Below are 23,998 nucleotides of genomic sequence, written 5' to 3'. Positions count from 1 at the left end.
GCGCGCAGCTAGGATGCACTCCATTTTGCTTCCACGGCACACAGCTAGGATGCACTCCATTTTCGATCCAAATCACAGCCTTTGATGTAGTGTTTTGGATTGAATTTAAATGCAGTCTAAAGCTGGGTACACATTGTCAGTTTTGAATGACGATTGTTTGCAATTATCGATAACTGTCCAACCGTCCAGCAACCACAAAATATTTTGTAGTTGCATGATGAATGATGAAAATGAACGGCCACACTAGCAAGCAACCGCAAAGCTGTCATTCAAAATTGACAATGTGTACCCAGCTTTTAAAGATGTTATAAAATGCAAGCCATTGCAAATAACCCAAAATAAATAAAATACATTGCTTATTCGTGTAAAACAAGAATATTAACTTTTGGTCTGTTCCAGTACTGCAAGAATCTACTAAGTTTCACTATTTTTTCCGATAACATAAAGGAAAAAATGTTATCGTAGTAAAAAATAGTAGCTTATTGCAGAACACAGCATTTATTACATTAACACAAATTATAAAAACTCTCCATTAAATTTGATCGTAACTAAGTTTACTTCCTCTACTCTGCTTTTTATGACATCGAAATTGATATTGCTTCATCATCCAAATGGTTTTTCATTTTTCCTCCTACTTCAGTTCAGATTTCCAAAAAACTCCAACTCCACTTCAAAAATAATTTGCGTCTTGTGAATTACAGCAATGTTCATAACTTTTGTTTGTATTTCTTTAGTTTTTATAAAACAAATTCTTAGAATTTTAACACTCTTTCTTGTGTTCAGAAAAAAAAGACTGCGAATGTAGGGTTCAAAAAATTGGCTTGCTTGGCTAGGGATCTTTAAGCGAATGCTTCCAAAATGTATCGAGCGCAGTGCATTTTCATAACTCCGTGTGGACTGCATCCAAAGATGTATTGAAATCATAACTCTGCATTGCACTACTTCCAAACTTTTTTGCTGGGTAGTTTAATCACTAGTGCAAGTCCCGCACAGTACACAGTATCGTCTTGTATGAATGCACTTGTGATTTTTAAAAGAAAAATGCAATTTGGTTTTTCTTCTTTAGTACGTCGTTTTAGAACTTGTACTTTTTGAACAATTTTGTTATACTATTAAAATGTACTGAAATGGAACTGTTTTCTATTAAAAAGTCTTGTCAAGGAAAATTATTTTAATTTATAGGTTATATATTTTTTAATCCGTTATAATATGTAATATATAATATATTTCGATTCAGATTAGACATCTGCATTCTGAATAGTTCTGGTTTCAATAACTCCCTTATAGTAACGTGCTGAATATTTAGCAATCCGTTCCTTTGTTACACTGCCGCTATTTACATAGTACAATCCAAACTTTTCTCTAAAAAAAACAAAGAAATATAATTTAATGTAATATCACGTTATTATACCCTCAGCAAACTTGCAAACTATCGATATTCCCAACATTAGATATTTTTTGTTTGTTTTTTTTTTCAAAATAGTCTGGCTTAATCCCATTGTTGTTGTTTTATTATTTTAAAACAACTAATTTATTAGTGGAAAAAGCTTGGCATTGTTCGCCAAGGGGTAAGGCAGGGAAGACTAGTTTCGATTCAGGCCACTGGATCTCATCAGTTCCCTTGTTTCTTGTTTGTGGATATTCTCCACCGAAGTTATTTTTCAATAACTTCTTCAACAAGAAACTTTTTATACCCAAACCTCAATCGTCAGCTCGAAGTATAACACTCTTCAATGGCATATAAAACTGGGGTTTTCCGATCGTCATCATAAACTTCTAATTCGGCACCATGTTGCTGGAAATAGAAGGAAGGGGTTTGTTGAGTTCGAGACGCAAAACAACTTTTTTAGTCGCCCTCTTCCAAATAAAACACTTTGAAATAATTTCACTTAAAATGTTTATTAATAATAAAGGGACTGTGGCGCTTTAAAAACAATTTGTTCGCTGCGTATTCAAATTCGAACTAATTATTGTCATCTCTTCGTTGCCCTTTGAAGCTACTTGTTTTCGTCCATTAGACATTGCCGTTATTAAACAATAACAACATACATACTTATTACTTTATGCATGTATGTATATACACATAGGCAAAGGGCCACATAAATAAAGGGCAACATAGAGATAAATAGAGATCAATGCAAAAGTGTGTTGACTACATGAAAATTCAAGGTTGCGATCGTATTTAATAAAACAACATAAATAAGAAGAAAGGTAAATAAACAGTGGCGGCGGTAACATTCCCCCCTTCGTAAGCGAACTAGGGCCTCTTGAGCTTACTGTCATCCTTCTTAATACCGACGTCCAGGACTGCTATTTTGGTTACTGGCCTTTCGTACTCGCTGGAACTGGTTCTAACTTTGACGCTTCGAACTTGACCATCTTTTGCTGCAAATAACTCGGTTACAATACCTTTGGGCCACTTGTTGCGAGGTAGTGTATCGTCAACTATAATTACAACATCTCCGACAGTTGGTGGTGGAACTTTTTCGAACCACTTGCTTCTTCGTAGCAACATTGGTCCATATTCACGTACCCATCTTCTCCAGAAGTTATTTGCAAATTGTTGGGTTTGATGCCATCGTTGTCTTAGATCGTAGTCGTATTCACAAAGAGGTTTCTGCCCTGCTGCTGAGCCCAATAATAAATGGTTCGGTGTAAGTGCATCGTCATCCACTGTATTTAGAGCCACAAATGTTAACGGGCGAGAATTGATGATAAATTCGACTTCATAGAGTGCACATCGTAGGGTCTCATCGTTAAATTTGAAGGCTGGACACATTGAGTAAAGAATGGATTTTACTGAACGTATTAAAAGTTCCCATGCACCGCCCATATGCGGGGCAGCTGGAGGGTTGAATCGCCACTTGATAAAATCATATCTGGAAAATAGCTTTTTGAACTCCAAATGTTGTCTTTCCTCTTGGAGCATTCTTTCAACAGATTTAAAATTAGTACCGTTATCGGTGTATATTTCTTTGGGAGAGCCACGACGACTTATGAAATTTTGAATGCACATTATGCAGGAACTGGTGTCAAGACTATGAGCCACTTCGATGTGAATAGCACGTACCGTTAAGCATGTAAACAGAACACCCCATCTCTTTTCTTTGTGCCTGCCGACTGTGACATATAATGGGCCAAAGAAATCAATTCCGACGTAAGTAAATGGACGTTCAAAACTAGATACTCGGGCTGACGGTAACGCTGCCATCTGAGGTGGACATGGTACTGCTGCTAAATTCTTGCATTGTTGACACTTTCTTCGTACACTCTTATAAAGTGCTCTCAATCTGGGGATGTAGAATTCGGATTTAATATTTGACATCACTGCTTCATGCATACAATGATGAAATTTTTGATGGTAGAAGTGAACCACCAGAAATGTTATGTAGTGACTGTTGGGTAGAATTATTGCATTGTTGCAACTTAACATCTCAGCTCTTCCTGAGACACGTAGAACTTCATTTTCGTCTAAATAGATATTCATTGGCTTCAATTTGCTGCCTTTTTCTAACGGCCTGTTATTCTTGAGGCACCATATTTCGTCAGGAAAACAGCTTTTTTGGGCATACTTGTACAAAACAAGTTTGGCTTTCTGGACACATTCGAAATTCGCATTTTCTGGTAATTTGCAGCTACGGACCACGGACTTTAACTTCTCCATAAAAAGTAAGAATAGCGACAGCGCCTTATAAAGTCGTCTCCAGCATGAAAAATACTCAATATTTATGGTGAACGAATGTGATTTCGAAATATGCAACAGACAATTACGTACCTCTTCATTGGTTTGTGCTAATACAGGACTTTTCGGCCAAGAACTTTCATCTTCTTCAAGGAACTTAGGACCATGGAACCACAAATCTTCATTACAGGACCCAATTTTCGTCGCAAAATCAGCTGGATTCAATTTTGAGGGCACCCAATTCCACTGGCTAATATTTGTAGATTCCAGGATTTCTCCAACTCTGTACATGACGAACGGCTTAAAATTCTTCGGATCCATGGACAACCAGCTGAGCACAGTTTTTGAGTCCGACCAGAAAAAAGTTTGAGTACACTTAAGTCTCGTTGCTTTTAATATTTTGTTTGACAGGCGCACTCCAGTTAGGGCTGCTTGAAGTTCCAATCTCGGAATAGAAACTGGTTTGAGGGGAGCCACTTTGCATTTTGCTGCTACAAGACTGGTATTGACCTCTTCGAGATATTTAATCCGAAAGTAGCACAACGCTGCGTATCCGTCTTCTCCAGCATCAACAAAAGTATGAATTTGAACTTCCTGGGTGAACTTCAACAGCTTGGAGTAACATCTCGGAATTTGTACTTGCGAGATCACCTTCAAATTGGACAACCATGAGGACCACTTGTTGTATAGTTCTTCATTCAATTCATCGTCCCATTTAATTGCAGATCGCCAAATCTGTTGTAGAAGTATTTTCAACCCAATGGTGTAATGAGAGATAAATCCAAGCGGATCAAATATGGACATCAGAACTTGTAGGACCTCCCTCTTGGTAGGGACCACATTTGACTCGAATACGTTTCTCGAGAGCCGTGAAAATCTGCAATTATACTGAAACACATCATTATTGGATTCCCAATACATACCAAGAATTTTTTCGACGGCTCCAAACGTATTCTTTGTCAGCTCTCCATCGCCTAATTTTTCCTGCACCAATTTGGAATTCGACACCCAATTTCTCATGTGGAAGCCACCAGCAGCATGTATCATTTTAACTTGTAACGCTAACTCGAGGGCTTCTTCTTCACTTTGCACACTGTCGATAAAATCATCCATGTAGTGATACGACTCAACCGCCTTAACTGCTCTGGGATAATTTTCACGAAAGTCGTCTGCGTTCTTGTTGCGCACAAAATGAGCAATACATGGGGCACAGCTGATTCCAAATGTTAACGCTTTCATCACATAAACACTGATTTGGTTTACCTCGCCATTTTCGAACCACAAGAAACGTTGAGCGTGCATGTCTTCATCTCTGACGTTGATTCTATGAAACATCTCAGCAATATCACCACAGACTGCAACTTGACCAACTCGGAATTCGATTAAAACATTGAAGAGTGACGTAAGCAAATCAGGACCACATAGCAAATAATCGTTGAGTGATTTATTATTGGATTTGGCTGCTGCATCCCAAACTAGCCGAACTTTTCCAGGCTTATTTGGGTTAAGAGCCACAAAAATTGGAAGATACCAGGTGCGACCGGGATAACTATTCATTTCGGAGTCCAAAACTTTCCTTGCGTATCCTTTTGAGAGAAGCTTGTCGATTTCCATCTGCATAGTCTGCTTTAATTCAGGATTTTTCTTAAACTTCCTCATGAGACACTTTAGTCGATGAACTGCGACATTGTAGCTATCAGGTAATTGCGGATCACTATCTTTCCAGAGTAGACTCACTTCAAATTGTTGATTTTTCTTTACGCAGTTGTTTTCTAAAATCTGCATGGCCTTTTGATTTTCAGTAGACAGTATATTTTTAGGTTGAGACACATCCAGGGAAAAATATTCTTTTACTTCATCATGTAAGATTTCATAACGGCGTTCACATTCACAAGTATGTATATTCAGCGAAGCTCTTTCACCAACATCTGTGCCACTACCTTGAAGTGTCCATCCAAGTCGAGTCTTCGTTGCAATAAATTGATTATAACCACCTTCACGAATTTTCATTGGGACAGCCACACGCCAATTATTAACTCCAATTAAAATCAATGGCTTTGCGTTGACATATGACTCGACTGGCAATCCTTTTAAATGTGGATTATATTTCACAACATCTTCAAATTTTAATGTTTGCTTGGGCAGTTCAAGATTCTTCACTGTTCTCACATCGTGCAGCATAAAACGAGAATCACCTTTGACACCAGACACTTCAATATTAATTTTCACCGAGTCATCTTCAGAACGAGTTGTGTTGCCTGTCCAACGTAATTCCAGAGGTTCCTTCTTGCCCTTAATTCCAAGCTTATTAAAGAATTCTTTCTCCATAAGGGTCACAGAAGAACCTTCATCCAAAAAAGCAAACGTTGTCACTGAGCCACCATCATAAAAAACTCGAATCGGCAAAATTCTAAAACATGTCTTCTCTTTATCACTGTCACGATGAGAATTTACACTTCGGCTTTGTTCGGTTGGCACGAAATTACTAGCACTCGCATTCAATGAGGATTGATGATTATGTAACAATGGATGATGCTTTGCTTTACAACCACCGATTTCACACAATTTATTGGAAAAACACTTTCTGCGATGTGAATTTAGGCACTGGCGACACAATTTGTTTTCTTTCACTATCTTCCATCTAGCTTCCAAATTTAGGGATTGAAACTCACCACAACTCTGGATTTTATGAGCTTCACTTTTGCACGAAAAACAAATTGGTTTCTTTGGGCCACTGTGCTGATGTGTATTCACCGATGCTCCTTTCTTGCTTGTTATTGGAGACACGACTTGGCTGGCGGCAGCGGCTATGTTGTAAATCCAATCACTGAACACTTTCACTATCGGAACACTAGAATCCTTTTGATGCATAGCCCAACTTAATTTGTGGTTATTCGGCAATTTGTCCACTAATGTCTTCACTAACATCGGATTATTTAAATGAGCCTTCATATCGCACGCTTCCATTGTAGAACAAATATTTTTAATTGTTAATGCATATTCAATTATGCTATCCAGTCTGTCCTTCAGTGGTGGAATCCTCATGGCTTTATCGATCATGCCATCTAAAATATGCTCAGGACGACCGAAACACATTTCCAACGTCTGGATAATTTCACCCACCATCGAAGGAATTAACAATTTACTTTTCACCAACTCTTTAGCACGACCACGGAGACACGACTGCAAACGCATTAAATTTTCACCATCAGTGTAACCAGCAATCTCGGTACTATTTTTGAAATTACTGATGAACAACGGCCAATCCTCTGGGTTTCCATCAAAATTCGGCAAATCCTTTGGTATCACTTGTCTGGCTGCAATTTGAGCTGCTGTTGGTTGAAATGTTGTAAACGTCTGAGAAAAGGAACACGATGGCTGGCTTACGTTGCCTTGGGACAGAATTTTATATTTCTTCTCCAAATATTGCCTTTGTAATTCTTTCTCCTCTTCCAACATCTGCAGCTGCAATTGAGTCTGAGACATGTTGCTTGGAACCACGTCAGAATTACCGGAATTCTCAAAATGGCGGTCTTTATGAAAATTTTTATTAACACTGTTTGAATATGTCGATGTTGTTTTTGTCAGTGGCATAACTGTCGTTTGAGGCATAGTTGTTGGTACTGACGACACTGTACTGGAGCCATGTTTACTTGTACTTGGATTATGTGCCTTTTTATATGCACCTTTTCCAAGAACGGGATCCATTTCTTTTTGTTGTTGTTTTTGTGATGTGCCAGGTTGCGCCATATTGGCTGGTGATGATGAAGCCTGCCTCCCGGCGGTGAAATCAGCGGTATTATTTACGGCTGGCATATGCTCCGATCCATCACACTCGTTACTTTGGGCCACAGATTGGTCACCACAGCACGAACAACTCCAGCTTACATTTTCAATGTTGCTATCCACTTTAACACACTCGAAATGGAACCACTTGTCACAAGAATCGCATTGCACCATACGATCGGTGTCTTTTAAATCGCATTTGTTGCAATTAAAATCGGTTTCTGACATGTCGTCAAATTGTTGAAACACGATATAAAATTATTGTTATTTTATTGAGAAAATATTTTTTTTATTTTTCAGAAAATAATTCCTTTTTTAAAATAATAATATCTTTATTTTAATGTGATGCTGTATCAGCGGCTTTTTGATATTTTTCACAGCTTTTATATTTATTATTATGAGCCACAAACAATCTTACACACTCTCTTCCCAATAACAAATTTATTGCTGAAACCACTGTAATAATTTGCAGCACTCGCGAAATTATTTTTATTTGTTATGCTGAACTCTTATTGAATTGTTTTTAAAGAGTTAAATTGTTTTTAAAGAATGTTGAGTTCGAGACGCAAAACAACTTTTTTAGTCGCCCTCTTCCAAATAAAACACTTTGAAATAATTTCACTTAAAATGTTTATTAATAATAAAGGGACTGTGGCGCTTTAAAAACAATTTGTTCGCTGCGTATTCAAATTCGAACTAATTATTGTCATCTCTTCGTTGCCCTTTGAAGCTACTTGTTTTCGTCCATTAGACATTGCCGTTATTAAACAATAACAACATACATACTTATTACTTTATGCATGTATGTATATACACATAGGCAAAGGGCCACATAAATAAAGGGCAACAAAGAGATAAATAGAGATCAATGCAAAAGTGTGTTGACTACATGAAAATTCAAGGTTGCGATCGTATTTAATAAAACAACATAAATAAGAAGAAAGGTAAATAAACAGTGGCGGCGGTAACAGGGTTATTCGGTTATTCCTTATAAATCATAAATCAAAAATGAACAAGAATTATTAGTTCAGGTGCTATTTACTTTTATTATCTAGTCCTTTCAAATAAACCCTTAGCACACTGTACGATAAAACATGTTGGTTTTTCCAACCTCTTTGTAAACATCTGTTTACAATCTTTGCTAAAATATAAATACTATGTACATTGTTTGTGTACAGTCAAGTCTGTACTTACCAGCAATAAACGAACAATTTCCACTTTACCGTACATAGAGGCCACATGCAATGGTGTCATCCCATCTTCACTTTTGCAGTTAGGATCAGCTGAAAAACAAAATACACAACTTTTAATTTTTGTGAATTCTATTTAAACTACAATGAGGAATACATACCACCCATATCTAAAAATCGTTTTGTAATCTCAATTGCCAATTTTTCATTCGACATTCCACAGACATAATGCAAGGGTGCTATTCCACGATCTTGCGGCACAAATCCAGGATCAATTGCGTTGGCATTACGATCAAGTACAAAATATATATCACTGTAATTTGAATTGTTTATTAATAGAGCATTTATTAATTTTTTACACAAACCAAAACACTTCTTTTTAGTTTTGAGGTTTTGTATTACCCACCCTTCATTTTCATCTTCCAGTGCATCCAATAGCATTAACGACAAATAATTAGTTCTTTGATCCATGATTACATACTAAAATGAGTAAAATGAGTACACTTTTTCCAACTTAATAACTGTTTCACTGTCCAACGTCCTTAACTCGACTAAAATCACTTTCGTCCTTTTATTTGTTTTTAATTTTAAAGGACTCGCCCCGCGCCAGTGCAAAGTACACAAGATAATAAAACTGCATTATCGACAACGGGGTCCACAGAGATGTGTAAATCGAAAAATACAGTATCGATAAAATAAATTAATGACCCGCTATGTTATCGTTATCGATGTCATTTACAAACACTGCAGTATCGACTTCGATAAACGTCAAATGAAATCCTGATGTGATTTCATTTGACGTTTGAGCTAGGGAATTGACAGTTGAAATCGAGTGGATTTCGTAAATGTAAACTTATACTATGTTTACATTTACGAAATCCACTCGATTTCAACTGTCAATTCCATTGCTCAAACGTCAAATGAAATCCAAATGATTTCAGATGAGTTTTCATTTGACGTATACACAAAGGAATTGACAGATGAAATCGAGTGGATTTCGTAAATGTAAACAGTATTAGCATAATCGTTTACAAACACTGCAATATCGACTATAATCCAATTTTTGCGAATTTTTGGTAAAATACATAATTTATTTGACAGTTTTTAATTGAATATACAACAGTTTTTAATTGAATATACAACATAAATCTCGCATTTTTTCCAAACTAATTTTCACTGGCATCTAAAACACAAGTTTGAAACAATATATCATTTATTTTTTTTTTAATTGATCTTTAAAACAACTTTGTATCCTAAATTTTTACAAATTGTTACTGGATGTTTTTCGTTTACTCTACAGTACAATGCAAAAGAACTTAGCCGATTACAAGAAGTTACTGAACTTATACAAATTTGTACAAATTGTTGAGTAAACGAACACACCTATACCCAGCAAAAAGTTTGCATCCGCGGATGCAGTTAAATCACTAGAACAATTGCCGCTGGCGTACATCTTTTCCTATGAATTCACCTATGAATTTTACAAGAGAGCGCGCAGCTAGGATGCACTCCATTTTGCTTCCACGGCACACAGCTAGGATGCACTCCATTTTCGATCCAAATCACAGCCTTTGATGTAGTGTTTTGGATTGAATTTAAATGCAGTCTAAAGCTGGGTACACATTGTCAGTTTTGAATGACGATTGTTTGCAATTATCGATAACTGTCCAACCGTCCAGCAACCACAAAATATTTTGTAGTTGCATGATGAATGATGAAAATGAACGGCCACACTAGCAAGCAACCGCAAAGCTGTCATTCAAAATTGACAATGTGTACCCAGCTTTTAAAGATGTTATAAAATGCAAGCCATTGCAAATAACCCAAAATAAATAAAATACATTGCTTATTCGTGTAAAACAAGAATATTAACTTTTGGTCTGTTCCAGTACTGCAAGAATCTACTAAGTTTCACTATTTTTTCCGATAACATAAAGGAAAAAATGTTATCGTAGTAAAAATTGTAGTTTATTGCAGAACACAGCATTTATTACATTAACACAAATTATAAAAACTCTCCATTAAATTTGATCGTAACTAAGTTTACTTCCTCTACTCTGCTTTTTATGACATCGAAATTGATATTGCTTCATCATCCAAATGGTTTTTCATTTTTCCTCCTACTTCAGTTCAGATTTCCAAAAAACTCCAACTCCACTTCAAAAATAATTTGCGTCTTGTGAATTACAGCAATGTTCATAACTTTTGTTTGTATTTCTTTAGTTTTTATAAAACTAATTCTTAGCATTTTAACACTCTTTCTTGTGTTCAGAAAAAAAAGACTGCGAATGTAGGGTTCAAAAAATTGGCTTGCTTGGCTAGGGATCTTTAAGCGAGTGCTTCCAAAATGTATCGAGCGCAGTGCATTTTCATAACTCCGTGTGGACTGCATCCAAAGATGTATTGAAATCATAACTCTGCATTGCACTACTTCCAAACTTTTTTGCTGGGTAGTTTAATCACTAGTGCAAGTCCCGCACAGTACACAGTATCGTCTTGTATGAATGCACTTGTGATTTTTAAAAGAAAAATGCAATTTGGTTTTTCTTCTTTAGTACGTCGTTTTAGAACTTGTACTTTTTGAACAATTTTGTTATACTATTAAAATGTACTGAAATGGAACTGTTTTCTATTAAAAAGTCTTGTCAAGGAAAATTATTTTAATTTATAGGTTATATATTTTTTAATCCGTTATAATATGTAATATATAATATATTTCGATTCAGATTAGACATCTGCATTCTGAATAGTTCTGGTTTCAATAACTCCCTTATAGTAACGTGCTGAATATTTAGCAATCCGTTCCTTTGTTACACTGCCGCTATTTACATAGTACAATCCAAACTTTTCTCTAAAAAAAAACAAAGAAATATAATTTAATGTAATATCACGTTATTATACCCTCAGCAAACTTGCAAACTATCGATATTCCCAACATTAGATATTTTTTGTTTGTTTTTTTTTTTTTCAAAATAGTCTGGCTTAATCCCATTGTTGTTGTTTTATTATTTTAAAACAACTAATTTATTAGTGGAAAAAGGTTGGCATTGTTCGCCAAGGGGTAAGGCAGGGAAGACTAGTTTCGATTCACGCCACTGGATCTCATCAGTTCCCTTGTTTCTTGTTTGTGGATATTCTCCACCGAAGTTATTTTTCAATAACTTCTTCAACAAGAAACTTTTTATACCCAAACATCAATCGTCAGCTCGAAGTATAAAGGTGAACAAAGAAAAAACTTCAATGAGAAATTTTTCTTTGGCAACCTAACACAACGAAACTGTTTGCGAAACAGACCAAACCTTTTCCCACTGCTATGTGTCGTCGAATTTCGACGCAGCTTGTCTTTTTTAGTACGTCGTTTTAGAACTTGTACTTTTTGAACAATTTTGTTATACTATTAAAATGTACTGAAATGGAACTGTTTTCTATTAAAAAGTCTTGTCAAGGAAAATTATTTTAATTTATAGGTTATATATTTTTTAATCCGTTATAATATGTAATATATAATATATTTCGATTCAGATTAGACATCTGCATTCTGAATAGTTCTGGTTTCAATAACTCCCTTATAGTAACGTGCTGAATATTTAGCAATCCGTTCCTTTGTTACACTGCCGCTATTTACATAGTACAATCCAAACTTTTCTCTAAAAAAAAACAAAGAAATATAATTTAATGTAATATCACGTTATTATACCCTCAGCAAACTTGCAAACTATCGATATTCCCAACATTAGATATTTTTTGTTTGTTTTTTTTTTTCAAAATAGTCTGGCTTAATCCCATTGTTGTTGTTTTATTATTTTAAAACAACTAATTTATTAGTGGAAAAAGGTTGGCATTGTTCGCCAAGGGGTAAGGCAGGGAAGACTAGTTTCGATTCAGGCCACTGGATCTCATCAGTTCCCTTGTTTCTTGTTTGTGGATATTCTCCACCGAAGTTATTTTTCAATAACTTCTTCAACAAGAAACTTTTTATACCCAAACATCAATCGTCAGGTCGAAGTATAAAGGTGAACAAAGAAAAAACTTCAATGAGAAGTTTTTCTTTGGCAACCTAACACAACGAAACTGTTTGCGAAACAGACCAAACCTTTTCCCACTGCTATGTGTCGTCGAATTTCGACGCAGCTTGTCGCAGCCAACCATACAAACGGTGCCAGTGTTTCTCAAATCGAACATTGGTGGCGTCCACTAATAAATTAGTTGTTTTAAAATAATAAAAAAACAACAATGGGATTAAGCCAGACTATTTTGAAAAACAAAATTGTATTAGCTATCCCAATAAAAAACGACGCCACCAATGTTCAGATTAGATATTTTCGATATTTCATTTCAGAAAATCGTTATCGATATTATTGTTAATTTGTCATCACCATTAATGTCATGTTCACACGAGCGTTTCAATTACGTTGTTCGCCTGTCGAACGACGTACACGAATTAACCCGTTTCCACGACACCATTCGTAATTAACAGAAACATAAACAACATTCCCTTCAGTTTTGTTTCCTTGTTTTCACGAAAATTTGAACCGAAAACACATAAAATATACATTAAATGAATAGGAAAAGCAATAGACTTTCCTTCAAATGTATCTTCTATATTTAACTACACACATTTCATTCATTTTTTCCATAAATTCTGAATAATTTTGTATATTCAATATATTTTTATATGTCTCTATTTTCAAAATTAAAGAGAGAGAGACATGTCAAAACAATGTTTGTGTATACAGACTTTCAGTTATTTGTTTCCTTTTTGTTTCTGATTTTTTACGCGATTTTAAACTAATGGACAAGAAATGTGTGTGGAATTAAGAAGGAAACACAACCATCTTCCTTCTGCATCTATATAAAATGTTTAGTTCTTTAATTTTCATTCATCTTTTTCCATTTTTCTAAAAATTTTTGTGTTTTCAATAAATTTTTCAATTTTGAATTTAGACATGTCATAATTAATTTTTTCGATAAATTCTCTCATTTGTTAGGGATGGGACATACTTATTCGTCGTTCAGAGAGTATTTCTAATCGAACAACGTAGAAAAATCGTCGTTCGTTCATAGAATTTTGTATGGGGAAATAAGTAATTTATTCGTAGTTATGGGTCGAACAACGAATAGAGAACGAACGACGTACCGTGGAAACGGGCTATAATTTGAAAACAAAAATATTGAAAACATGATACAATAAGAAGGTAGCATTATCAGCCCAGTTGATGGTAACATAATGTGCCAATTGCATTGAATTTATGTCAAATTTTGACACCTTATGTTACCAAAAACGTCAGTTGCTGCTACCTTCTTATTGTATCATGGGTGAAAATGCCTATGCTTTTGTTGACATTTTGCACAAACACTTCACAGAAATATAAAGGAGAAAAAAGTAATTGCTGTTATTTATTAAAAAGACAAAAATGCATGCTCTAGAAGCTACTATTTTTTACTACGATAAGAATTTTTCCCTTATGTTATTGAAAAAATGGTAAAAATTAGTAGATTCTTGCAGTTCTGGAACAGAACAAATATTTCTTTCTCACATCCACAACACCGAAAAGCCGCGTAATTTCTATTCATTTCAGTAGATTTTAGATTTGGCGTTTTTAATCCGATAATATCTATAATGTCTGGAGCGCACGATTCGGTCTAAAATTTGCCCCAACTCAGTTTAAGTTCGAAGATGGGTTATATCGGTCCACTCCTTCCTGTATTTCCGCCATAAAAGTTCAAAAATGTTTTGAAACTTTGTGCGCACGATAAATATTGAAGGGAGTAACCGATTTGGACCATACTTTGCTTGGATGAAGTTCTAATATGGACTCAATCGGTTCACTCCTTCGGATACCTTCCACAATTGCTTGTATTCACTGCCCCCCATACGACGGTACAAGTTTCATCAAGGGCAAGTCCATACTTCCCGAGAAAATAGCCTGAAAGGTGCAAAAGAACCCCTATGACACTGAGTGTGGTGGTTGGAGCGCAAGATAACTCTCGAACAAATCTGCCGATTTGGTCTAAAATTTGGCCTTCGTAACATTTTGTTCAAACTTAGTTTAAGTTCGCGGATAAGCCATATCGGTCCACTCCTTCAGGTACCTCCACCACAAAAGTTCAAAAATGTTCGGAAAAATTGTTCACACGATAATTCTTGAAGAGAGCGACCGATTTGGTCCATACTTTACACATCCTAATATATATATGTACCACATATAGATCAGGTTCGAATATGGACTATATTTGTCTACTCCTTCGGGTACCTCCCACACAAAATTTCGAATAAGTTCGCATTAAGACCTGCTCTCAAATCACTTTGATTTTTGTTAAAGCAACTTGCATTCGCTGCCTCAGTTACGACGGTAAAAGTTTTTTTTCCAGGGGGGCAATTATATACTTTTTAAGAAAACAGCCCGAAAGGTGTAAAAAACCCCTATGGCACCATGTGTAGTGGCTGGAGAGCACGATAACTCTCAAATTGATCAACCGATTTGGTCCAAAATTTGGCCTTCGTCATATTTTGTCCAAACTTAGTTTCAGTTCGAAGATGGGCAGTACCGGTACACAACTTCCACCCAATATTTAAAAATATCACTAAAATGCTATGCACTAGACTGTCGGATTTTTTTTATGCGGCACCCCCCTAAAGTGTTTAGTTTGTGAGATTTTAAGATAGCCAAAGTTTGAGTACAATCAGAATATATTAACATGTGTCACTGAGGCCTCAAGATTTTTAAAGACCACATTTATTGTCCAATCGATGAAAAAATGTTAAAAAATCGGGTCAGATTTTAGAAATAGCTATATAAAGGGCCCATAGAAACATTGAGGCCCCAGTGGCACGTGTTAACATACTCCGATTGTACTCAAACTTTGACAATCTAAAAACTTCAAAACTAAACATTTTAGGGGGTGCGGCATAAAAAATCCAACCTAGATTTTTTTTTTAAACCAGCCTAGTATAGACGATATCTCTTGAACGGCGCAATCAATGTGGTCCAAACTTTGGATCTCCTAATCTTTTGTCCAAATTTAATTTAACTTCTAAAATGGCCGATATTGGTCCCTTAGGGTACCTCCCCCACAAAAGTTCAACATTTGTGTCTAATTGCAGTTTAAGGTCTGATCCTTTGAAAATGTATGTATGTATTGTATGTTTTCCGTGTACAAGTCCATGCTTCCGGCATACTGGTCCAAAACTTATACGATGACCCACTGAAATGAATAATGAGCGCGATTTTTATCGAAAAGATATGACTCCCAAAATAAGATCCACTTCCATAATGAACTATGTCGGTCCATCCCTAAAGTACCTCCTCCGCAACACTTTTGAACTTAAATCCTAATTCACATTTTTGTCGGCAAGTTCAATTGTCCAAAAAGGGCCACAAAATTCTGAAAATACTCTAAATATGTACATTCGATCTGTCCGTAGATGACAGTTTTAATTTACATAGGCTGAGGGTATATCTATGTAATTGCCAATTACAAGGTCATAAATCGACACCTACCATCTTTTAGTCGATTATAAAGCAACAACCCTATACGTTCAAAGGTATTCCACGCCATGTCTGATTATGGCTTTATAAGATGACATTAACTGATACTGGGTTCTCAGTTAAAATAGGAAAGAACAGACGGCCTATTTTGCGATCTCTTCAATATCCTGTTGGAAACATATGGTCAAGCCATATGTTACTTCCTTATTGACACCATGGTTGGATCGGTAAAGGAAATAACTGATACCTTTGTAAAAGTCTAAAGTCGGTCTGGCAGTAAACGGCGATAAAAATAAGTTGATGGTATCGACGTGTAATACGGCCACAGATTTCCCACCATCTGTGATTGTTGGTACCTACAATTTTGAGGTAGTAAAAGAATCGTCTACCTCGGAACCGCCATAAACACAACAAATACGAAGAAGAATAGTGTTGGCCAACAGATGCTACTTTGGACTAGGTAAGTATCTTAAAAATAAAGTCTCATCTCGTGAAACAAAAGTAACACTTTACAAAACACTGATACTGCCCGTGCTAATCTATGATTCCGAAGCATGGGTACTTGCGCAAGCAGATATGGCAGAGCTTGGTGTGTTCGAGAGAAAAATTCTACGAAAGATCTATCTACGGACGTCGTATGAACAACGAGCTGTATCTATACAACGACATCAGTTGAACAAATTGAGATACAAAGATTGCGTTGGCTAGGCTATGTCATAAGAATGAGTGATAATGAACCCGCTAAAAAGGCATGTAAATACGGGCCGGATGACGACACACGCAGAAGTAGAAGGCCAAGGCTTCGTTGGAGCGAACAAGTGAAACGCGACATTAGAAAACTCCATATCCCTGATTGGGAAAATACAGCAGCAAACAGAGAGGATTGTGGATCTTTTCTTAGTTCAGCTTATGGAACAAATGTTCTGTAAAATTCCAGCAGGTTGTATAAAGATGGCCCCACCAGAGAGGCATAAAAATACGAGCCAGTTCAAGGTATACGTCCCATGAAAAGGCCAAATGATATCACAAAGGATGACATCCAAAATTGGAGAAGTAAAGTGGAAAATCGGTGCATTTAAAAATTTATTCTTACCCTGCGTTTACAAATGCCAGTATTGGCAAGACAATAGCAAAAATACAAACCTTTTTATAAATTTTTAAATATGTATAGAGAAAAGTATGAATGTATTGGTGAAAATGGTTTGTAACTTTGTTATTGTCTTGTCAATACTGTCTGTGTGTAAACGCCTAGTTAGATCAGCTTATGGAACAAAACATTCTTTTTAGTGTAATATCCACCAAAGTTTAGGTTTACAACAAGTATTTCTATGTCCAAAATTTGCGTACTACCTTCGATAGTTATAGTACTCATTAGGGCCATCATTCAGAATGTATGGACTTCCACCAAAAAAGTTTTTGGGATTCTTTGGGGATTACAGAAGATGTGGAACTTTATGTAAGTTTAGAACAAATATTATGATGTACAAAGTTTGGACCACACCGCGAAAGTATGCACGCAGAGAAAAAATATTTTTCGGTTTTGTTGGAACAAAAATATTTATTTTGATTCCAAAAATGTGTTTGTTTTGTACAAATATTGTAATCCAAATCCAAAAATACCATCTTTTGTTCCGAACATAGAAACAAAAACAACTTTCGAATTTCCGCAATATTGTAAAAATCGTTAACAATACCGATTGTAGGAACAATCATAATCTAAATTTTTTACAAAACATATTGTCAGCCCTGAAAACCAGATACTAAATTTTTTGATTTGAGTGTATATACTTCTCATATACACTTTCCACACAACTTTGATGTAAATATCGCGTATAATATTACCAGCATTGATGAACGCAATACATGGTTTGCTACTTTAGTTGACAACAAAGACAAACAAAAAGCCACAAGCAGCCACCACAACATAAGGAATAATTAAACATCATAACAAACATGAAAAGGAGAGAAGAATGAAACAAATAAAAACCAGAGTCTCACAAGTATATACACACAAAAACAAAGGTAAAGGCAGCATGTCATTCAAACACACCACAACTCACCAAAATTGTTTTTTCAACACGGCATCGAATAGCGAGAGAAGAGAAACAAATTTTCGAAGAAAAGAGAGAAATATTGTTCAGTTGACACAAACTATTTTTGGATTTACAATACTACATGAGGAATCCAACAATATGTTAACAATACATATTTTGCTCTTGGAATATTGTTGGATCAAACATATTTTTTCTCTGCGTGTGGACTTTCCTAGGTGAAAATTATAAAAGCAGCAACCCTCAAGAGAAGATTTTTGAACTTTTGTGGAAAAGTGCCGGATAGTTTTGTGCGGTACAGCCCATCTTCGAATTTGATTTAAGTTTGAAAGAAAATATTGCGATTTACAGTGTCTGGACCACATCACAAATTGTCTGCTACGGGTTTGCTTCTAGCAAAGTTTTTATTTCGATGAAGCACCTTTCTGATAGCATCAATATTTATATATGTATTTTTTTAATTGTTCCGCAAACATCTCATGAGGGACAAGGGAGACTTCTCTACCACCGTTGAAAAGTGTTTTGATGTTGCCTGGCCGGGAAATCGAGCCCACGATCTTATGTGTGCAAGGCGGGTGTGCATACCATTGCACCACGGTGGCAATATTTTTATATAAATATATATTCCTTTCCATAAATAAAATGGTAAAACTGGCAAAAGTAGTAAAACTTGTGAACTGCTCCCATATGAATTGTATGGTGTCAGAAGTAAAGGAACGCTTTTCAAGTAAAAAGTGGTAAAACTTGAAGATTCTTGCACGTAAAGGAACAGAGCTATAAAATAATTGATACTTACGTATAACCCTTTTGCCACTCAAAATTGTCAATTAAACTCCAATGCGTGTAATGGGTTACATTACAACCATTATTCACGGCATTCAAAACAGCCTGTAAATGGGCCTACGAAATAAAATAAAGTCAAATAAATATCACATCAAGGTAAATCCGCCAACCTTAAGATAATCTATTCGTTCGGTGTCATCCAACTGTCCATCGTCTGACCAGCCATTTTCAGTTACCATAACCTCAATGTTATTGAAACTCAAACGTATCCAGCTGAAACCAGAGGAAAATTAAATATATAACAACATGTATCCTGGCCTCATCAGTTTCTCTTACTTTAAAAGGCTTTCAAGTCCATGTGGCACACAATATAACCAAGATGATTTAGCTCTTTTCCATTTTGGATCCAAGGCATACTTTAAACGTGAATCATAATCCCAAGAGGGTTGTTTTCCTCTAGGCGGGTCAGCAATTTCCACATATCGGGAAGTATAATAATTTAAGCCCAGGAAATCGGCAGAATGTTTTATAAGATTTCTTTCGCTTTCGCTTATAATCGGTAATCGAGACCAGGTTCTTCCCTCTTTGCGGCTATTCTCCGCTATGTCATCTATTATCATTTGTGGATAGTTGCCAGTTTCACCAAATATGGGATAGGCCAACCAACCTAACTAAAATGAATAACAAGAAAAAAGTATCAGTCGACTTTGCCGACAGAGATGTACATTGACTGGTCCACGGAAAACATAATATCGCTGTACACAGGACCACAATGAACAGTATCGGCATACATTTCCAAAGGTTATTCGAATGGACTCTAAACTGCATTTAGACACATTTTTGAAGTTTTTTGGGGGAGGTACACTCAGGAGAGGACTGATATAGTCAGGTATGGACTTGCCCCTGGCGAAAATTGTACTGTCGTATAGGAGACAGTGAATACAAGTTGTAACAAAAAAAACAAAGTTATCGAATCGCAGGTCCTAAACTGAACTTTTCCGAAATTTTGTGTGGGAGTTACACGAAGGAGTGGACTGATTGAGTCCATATTGGAACCTCATCTAATGGCCTGTTTCTCTAAGACGATTCGATTTCAAATTCGTTCGAATAACTACCAAACTCCTGTTGTTGTACGAAATGTTTGCTTGATTGAAATTAAAATCAATTCAAATATTTTTCAAAAACACAGACATTTTTTAGTAGTTAAAACAAATTTGTATTCGAATCGTCTTAGTGAAACTGGCCATAAGTCTGGTAGAAATTTCACGTTGTGCAAAGTATGCACCAAATCGGTTAATCCCTTTCAAGAGTCATCGTGCGCACACATTTTCCGAACATTTGTGGGGGAGGTACCAGAAGGAGCGGACCGATATAACTCATCTTCGAACTTTAACTAAGTTTGGACAAAATATTACGAAAGACAAGTTTTGGACCGAATCGCAGATCCGTTGGAGAGTTATCGTGCGCTCCAGCCAGACAGACAGACCGACGGACATGGCTAAATCAACTCCAAATTGTCTGAAACGGATTTCGTCCAAGCATACATGGGGTCTAAAACCATTATTTCGATGAGGGACATTTTGCCCGTATGAAAGTGTATATGCCCTCGTTAGCATAAATTTAATTGAAGCAAGTCTTTATGAGGTTACTACTTACCGAATACTGCATTGCCCGATCAATAAGTGTTGTATTATTCGTTTTTGAATAATAAAATCTGGAACTTATTGTTATGCCAATTTTACCCTTTTGTTTTTCAAAATAATGTCCCTTATAAAGGCGATAAGTTTCAGCATGAGCCTTCAATGTGGTATCCATGCAAAGATAATCCGCTATACCAGAATCTTTGCCCATGGGTGGATAATTTCCTTCACCGTAACCTGGCATGCAATAATCAAAGGGTTCATTAAATGTTATCCACACCTTAACCCGATCACCAAAGCTGTCAAATAACAGCTGGGCATAATCAAGGAAGTATTTGATTAGCAACTGATTGGTAAAGCCACCATATAAATTCAACGATTCCGGCAAGTCATAATGGAACATGGTGACCATGGGTTCAATGCCATTGGCCAAAAGTTTATCTATGACCATATTATAATAATCAATTCCTTTTTGATTTTTCGAAGTTATTAAACCATCGGGTAAGATGCGGGACCAGGATATTGAAAAGCGATAAAAATGTACCTATAAAGAGAGAGACAAAGATTAAAGAATACAACAAATATGCAAAGATGTTCGTTACTTTCAGTTCCTTTAAAGCTTCTAAATCTTTGTCGAATAGATGATACGAATCTGGACCAACATCTGCCGTTGAGTGATCAGCAATCATCTCTGGATGTTCATGGGTATATGTATCCCAAATAGATGGACCTCTGCCATCAGAATTCCAACCACCTTCAATTTGATAGGCAGCAGTTGAAACACCAAATTTGAATGACTCTGGAAAATATTTACTTCCCGGTTTGTGTTCTAATTCACAGGTTTTATTTACATTCTGTTCGCAGGTCACAGAATGAAAAGACTTATAGACCCAAACCAAACTAAAAATATAATTTTCTTTAATTGCCCTTGAATTTGGAATTGTGAGCAATATAGGTTACCTTAAAATTAAGAATTGTATCCGCTTCATAACACTTGTCCACTTCGTTGACATAAAGAAACTGAGAAACTGTCGTTGGCCGGAAACTGGTTCAAACAAAACAATGATATTTGCATTCTTATGGGCATTCAATCTTTAGTGGCAATGAACAATGTCATCGTGTGGAAAGCGAAGCTGATAAAAAGACACAGCAGTGGGATTTTGAATTACTGCTGATCAATTTTTGAGGATATTAATGTCAGTAAAAGTGCTAATTTAAGAACAGTTTTTGGATGAGCCATTGATATGTAGTAGTAAATTTGAATTTGATACTAGTATTACAACAGGATCAAAACAGGCGATACTTGCTGTTACCTCTAGTAACAGTATAGAGAATATATAGGGTTGGAGTAGCAGTACTTGAAAGATAAGAAGGTAAGGAAAAACAAAAGTGCAAAAAGAGATAGTGTAAAGCATTTGTATAAAGATGTGGAGAGTTTAAAATTATGAGGAGTTTTAGAGTACATAGTGATGGTTGAAAATCTGTCGGAGATACAGTTTACGTATTCAGGTCCCAACCATTTCAAATTTCTAGCTAGCATTATACAGCGACAATGAAGATCTTCAATTGTCTCCTTTTCTCCTTCGTCTTCACAGATTCTGCAGTAATCATGTAACAGGGCTCAGTAATGGATCCCGTCATTGCCCTGGGCCTAACCATGGCATTCGATGCGATCGAGTATTTGCTTGTGAATGAAAAAATCGAACTATGAAAACCTATGTGTTCTTCAAAGAACATAAGGAAGGTAGATGGTGTTTATTTTAAAGCAACAACTAAAAAACAAAATTATTAATGAAAAATGTAAATATTTGTTGAATTCTTTGAACAATACTTTGGGTAATAATTTCGGAATGAAGTTGTGCTAGAAAAATGTACAAAATAATTTATTTTTGTAAAAATGTTTTCCAAAGCTACTTTTCACTCAAGGACGTCCTGCTCCGTAGCGAGCAGGCTGATTTTCTAATAAATATAGTGAATGTCTTAGTAAGGTTTGCATGTGTAGAGGAGAGAGATATTTACTATATAGCAGCATCCGGCAAAAAGGGGCACACGTGCCCTTGATGAGAATAACAACAGAACAACCACCGCTCAGTCTTCTTTCAGAAGTCAATGAAGAAGGTTCTGCTGTCGGTTGTTTCAATGATTTTTAATTTTAGCAATGTATTAACGCACACGCTGTTTGTGGAGAGAGTCGTATGCGTGAGACCGCAAACAATGCGTGAGTATTAGTGCCGATACCTGCTTTATAGTAAATATCACCACTTATATAAGTGGTATGTCAGATAACGAAGTGTGTTGGTGAACTTTCCATAAGATTGTATGAGAGATGTCTTCGTACACACTCTCCCTCTCTCGTTTACACACTAGTCTATGTTAGGTTAAGTCATCTTGTAATACGTAAGGCCTGGGTACATAAGCAGTCTCGCCTGCTTGCCTTGCTTGTTTCTGCCCGAAGCCCCAAATGAAGAGTAAATGCCAAATGTCCGCCATTTCGGCTGGATATTGAAGCCATAACCTTCAATGTACCGAAAATCGGGAGGTACCCTTCTATGAGGCTATTTCATATATTTCATATAGTGTGGACCTACACTGATAATTCTCTTTCGGAATGCTTTATACCCTCACCGAAGACTAAATATGAATTACCATCTATTTCGGTTTGATAATGACGCTGAAATCTTCAAAATACCGAAAATTGGAAGGAACCGTCCTATGGGCGATATATAAAGAAGTTGAAAGTTGGTTTACGCCAAAAAATGTAGCACGAAAATATTGGTCGTAGTCCTATACTAATATATATTAAAATTAATGTCTCGACGAACTGAGTCGATCTAAATATATATGTGTGCCCTCCGTCGTCTGTACATCTAAACCTTGTAATCACGCTACAAGTCGCAATTTGGGTCGGATCGTCACGAAATTTTGGGTGTTAATGGGGGTTTCGGAGGGGAAGAAGCCTATTGATTTTTGTGATGGTAGGATAATTTTTTAAGGGTCAGAATGGGCAAAAATCTTATTTGAAGAAAAAGTCAACGTTTTTTTCCAAAGCGAATGTCTCAGCTTCTAAACGGGTATACCAAAATCAAAATCTGGAAATGAAAGTATAAAATAAGCCACCATGTGCACATTTCGATTAACTCCGTTTTTTGAAAAATCTTAAATTTAAGCGTCAAAGCGCTTGATATTGTCATAACTTTTTATATTTAAATAACTTACCTGAATAATAAAGTTTAGCACAGTTAAATTGCAAATATATACGTATGAAATGGCAAACTTACATTTCATCATCGCTTTTCTCAACTTTTCGTTATATGGAGTTAATCCATGTGTGCAGTGAACGGCTCAAATATCACCTTTACAACGATGAAAGGTAGAT

At 36.1% G+C, this 23,998-nt stretch overlaps 2 protein-coding genes across 2 annotated transcripts; both read right to left on the bottom strand.

The window, feature by feature from the left end:
• Positions 1-1,697: 1,697 nt before the first annotated feature.
• On the bottom strand, positions 1,698-9,355 carry LOC141399919 (uncharacterized). The gene is made up of 4 exons (XM_073979297.1): positions 9,065-9,355; positions 8,820-8,971; positions 8,663-8,751; positions 1,698-1,795 (listed from the first exon to the last, which is right to left on the bottom strand). Exons 1-4 carry the CDS (start codon positions 9,127-9,129, stop codon positions 1,709-1,711), a joined length of 393 nt encoding a protein of 130 aa, XP_073835398.1. The 5' UTR covers positions 9,130-9,355; the 3' UTR covers positions 1,698-1,708.
• A 2,754-nt stretch (positions 9,356-12,109) lies between these two features.
• Positions 12,110-21,677, bottom strand: LOC141397493 (myrosinase 1-like). Its single transcript, XM_073973851.1, has 7 exons — positions 21,583-21,677; positions 21,225-21,522; positions 20,639-21,166; positions 19,319-19,653; positions 19,153-19,255; positions 18,996-19,099; positions 12,110-12,305 (listed from the first exon to the last, which is right to left on the bottom strand). The coding sequence occupies exons 1-7, from the start codon at positions 21,633-21,635 to the stop codon at positions 12,182-12,184; spliced, it is 1,545 nt and encodes a 514-aa protein (XP_073829952.1). The 5' UTR covers positions 21,636-21,677; the 3' UTR covers positions 12,110-12,181.
• Between the last annotated feature and the right edge of the window lie 2,321 nt (positions 21,678-23,998).

Source organism: Musca autumnalis, unplaced genomic scaffold (genome assembly GCF_047663935.1).
Source record: "Musca autumnalis isolate F117 unplaced genomic scaffold, ASM4766393v1 scaffold_3, whole genome shotgun sequence".
NCBI classification, from domain to species: Eukaryota; Metazoa; Arthropoda; class Insecta; order Diptera; family Muscidae; genus Musca; species Musca autumnalis.
The sequence above is the reverse complement of the archived record's forward strand: the minus strand, read 5'-3'. Positions and strand labels throughout refer to the sequence as shown.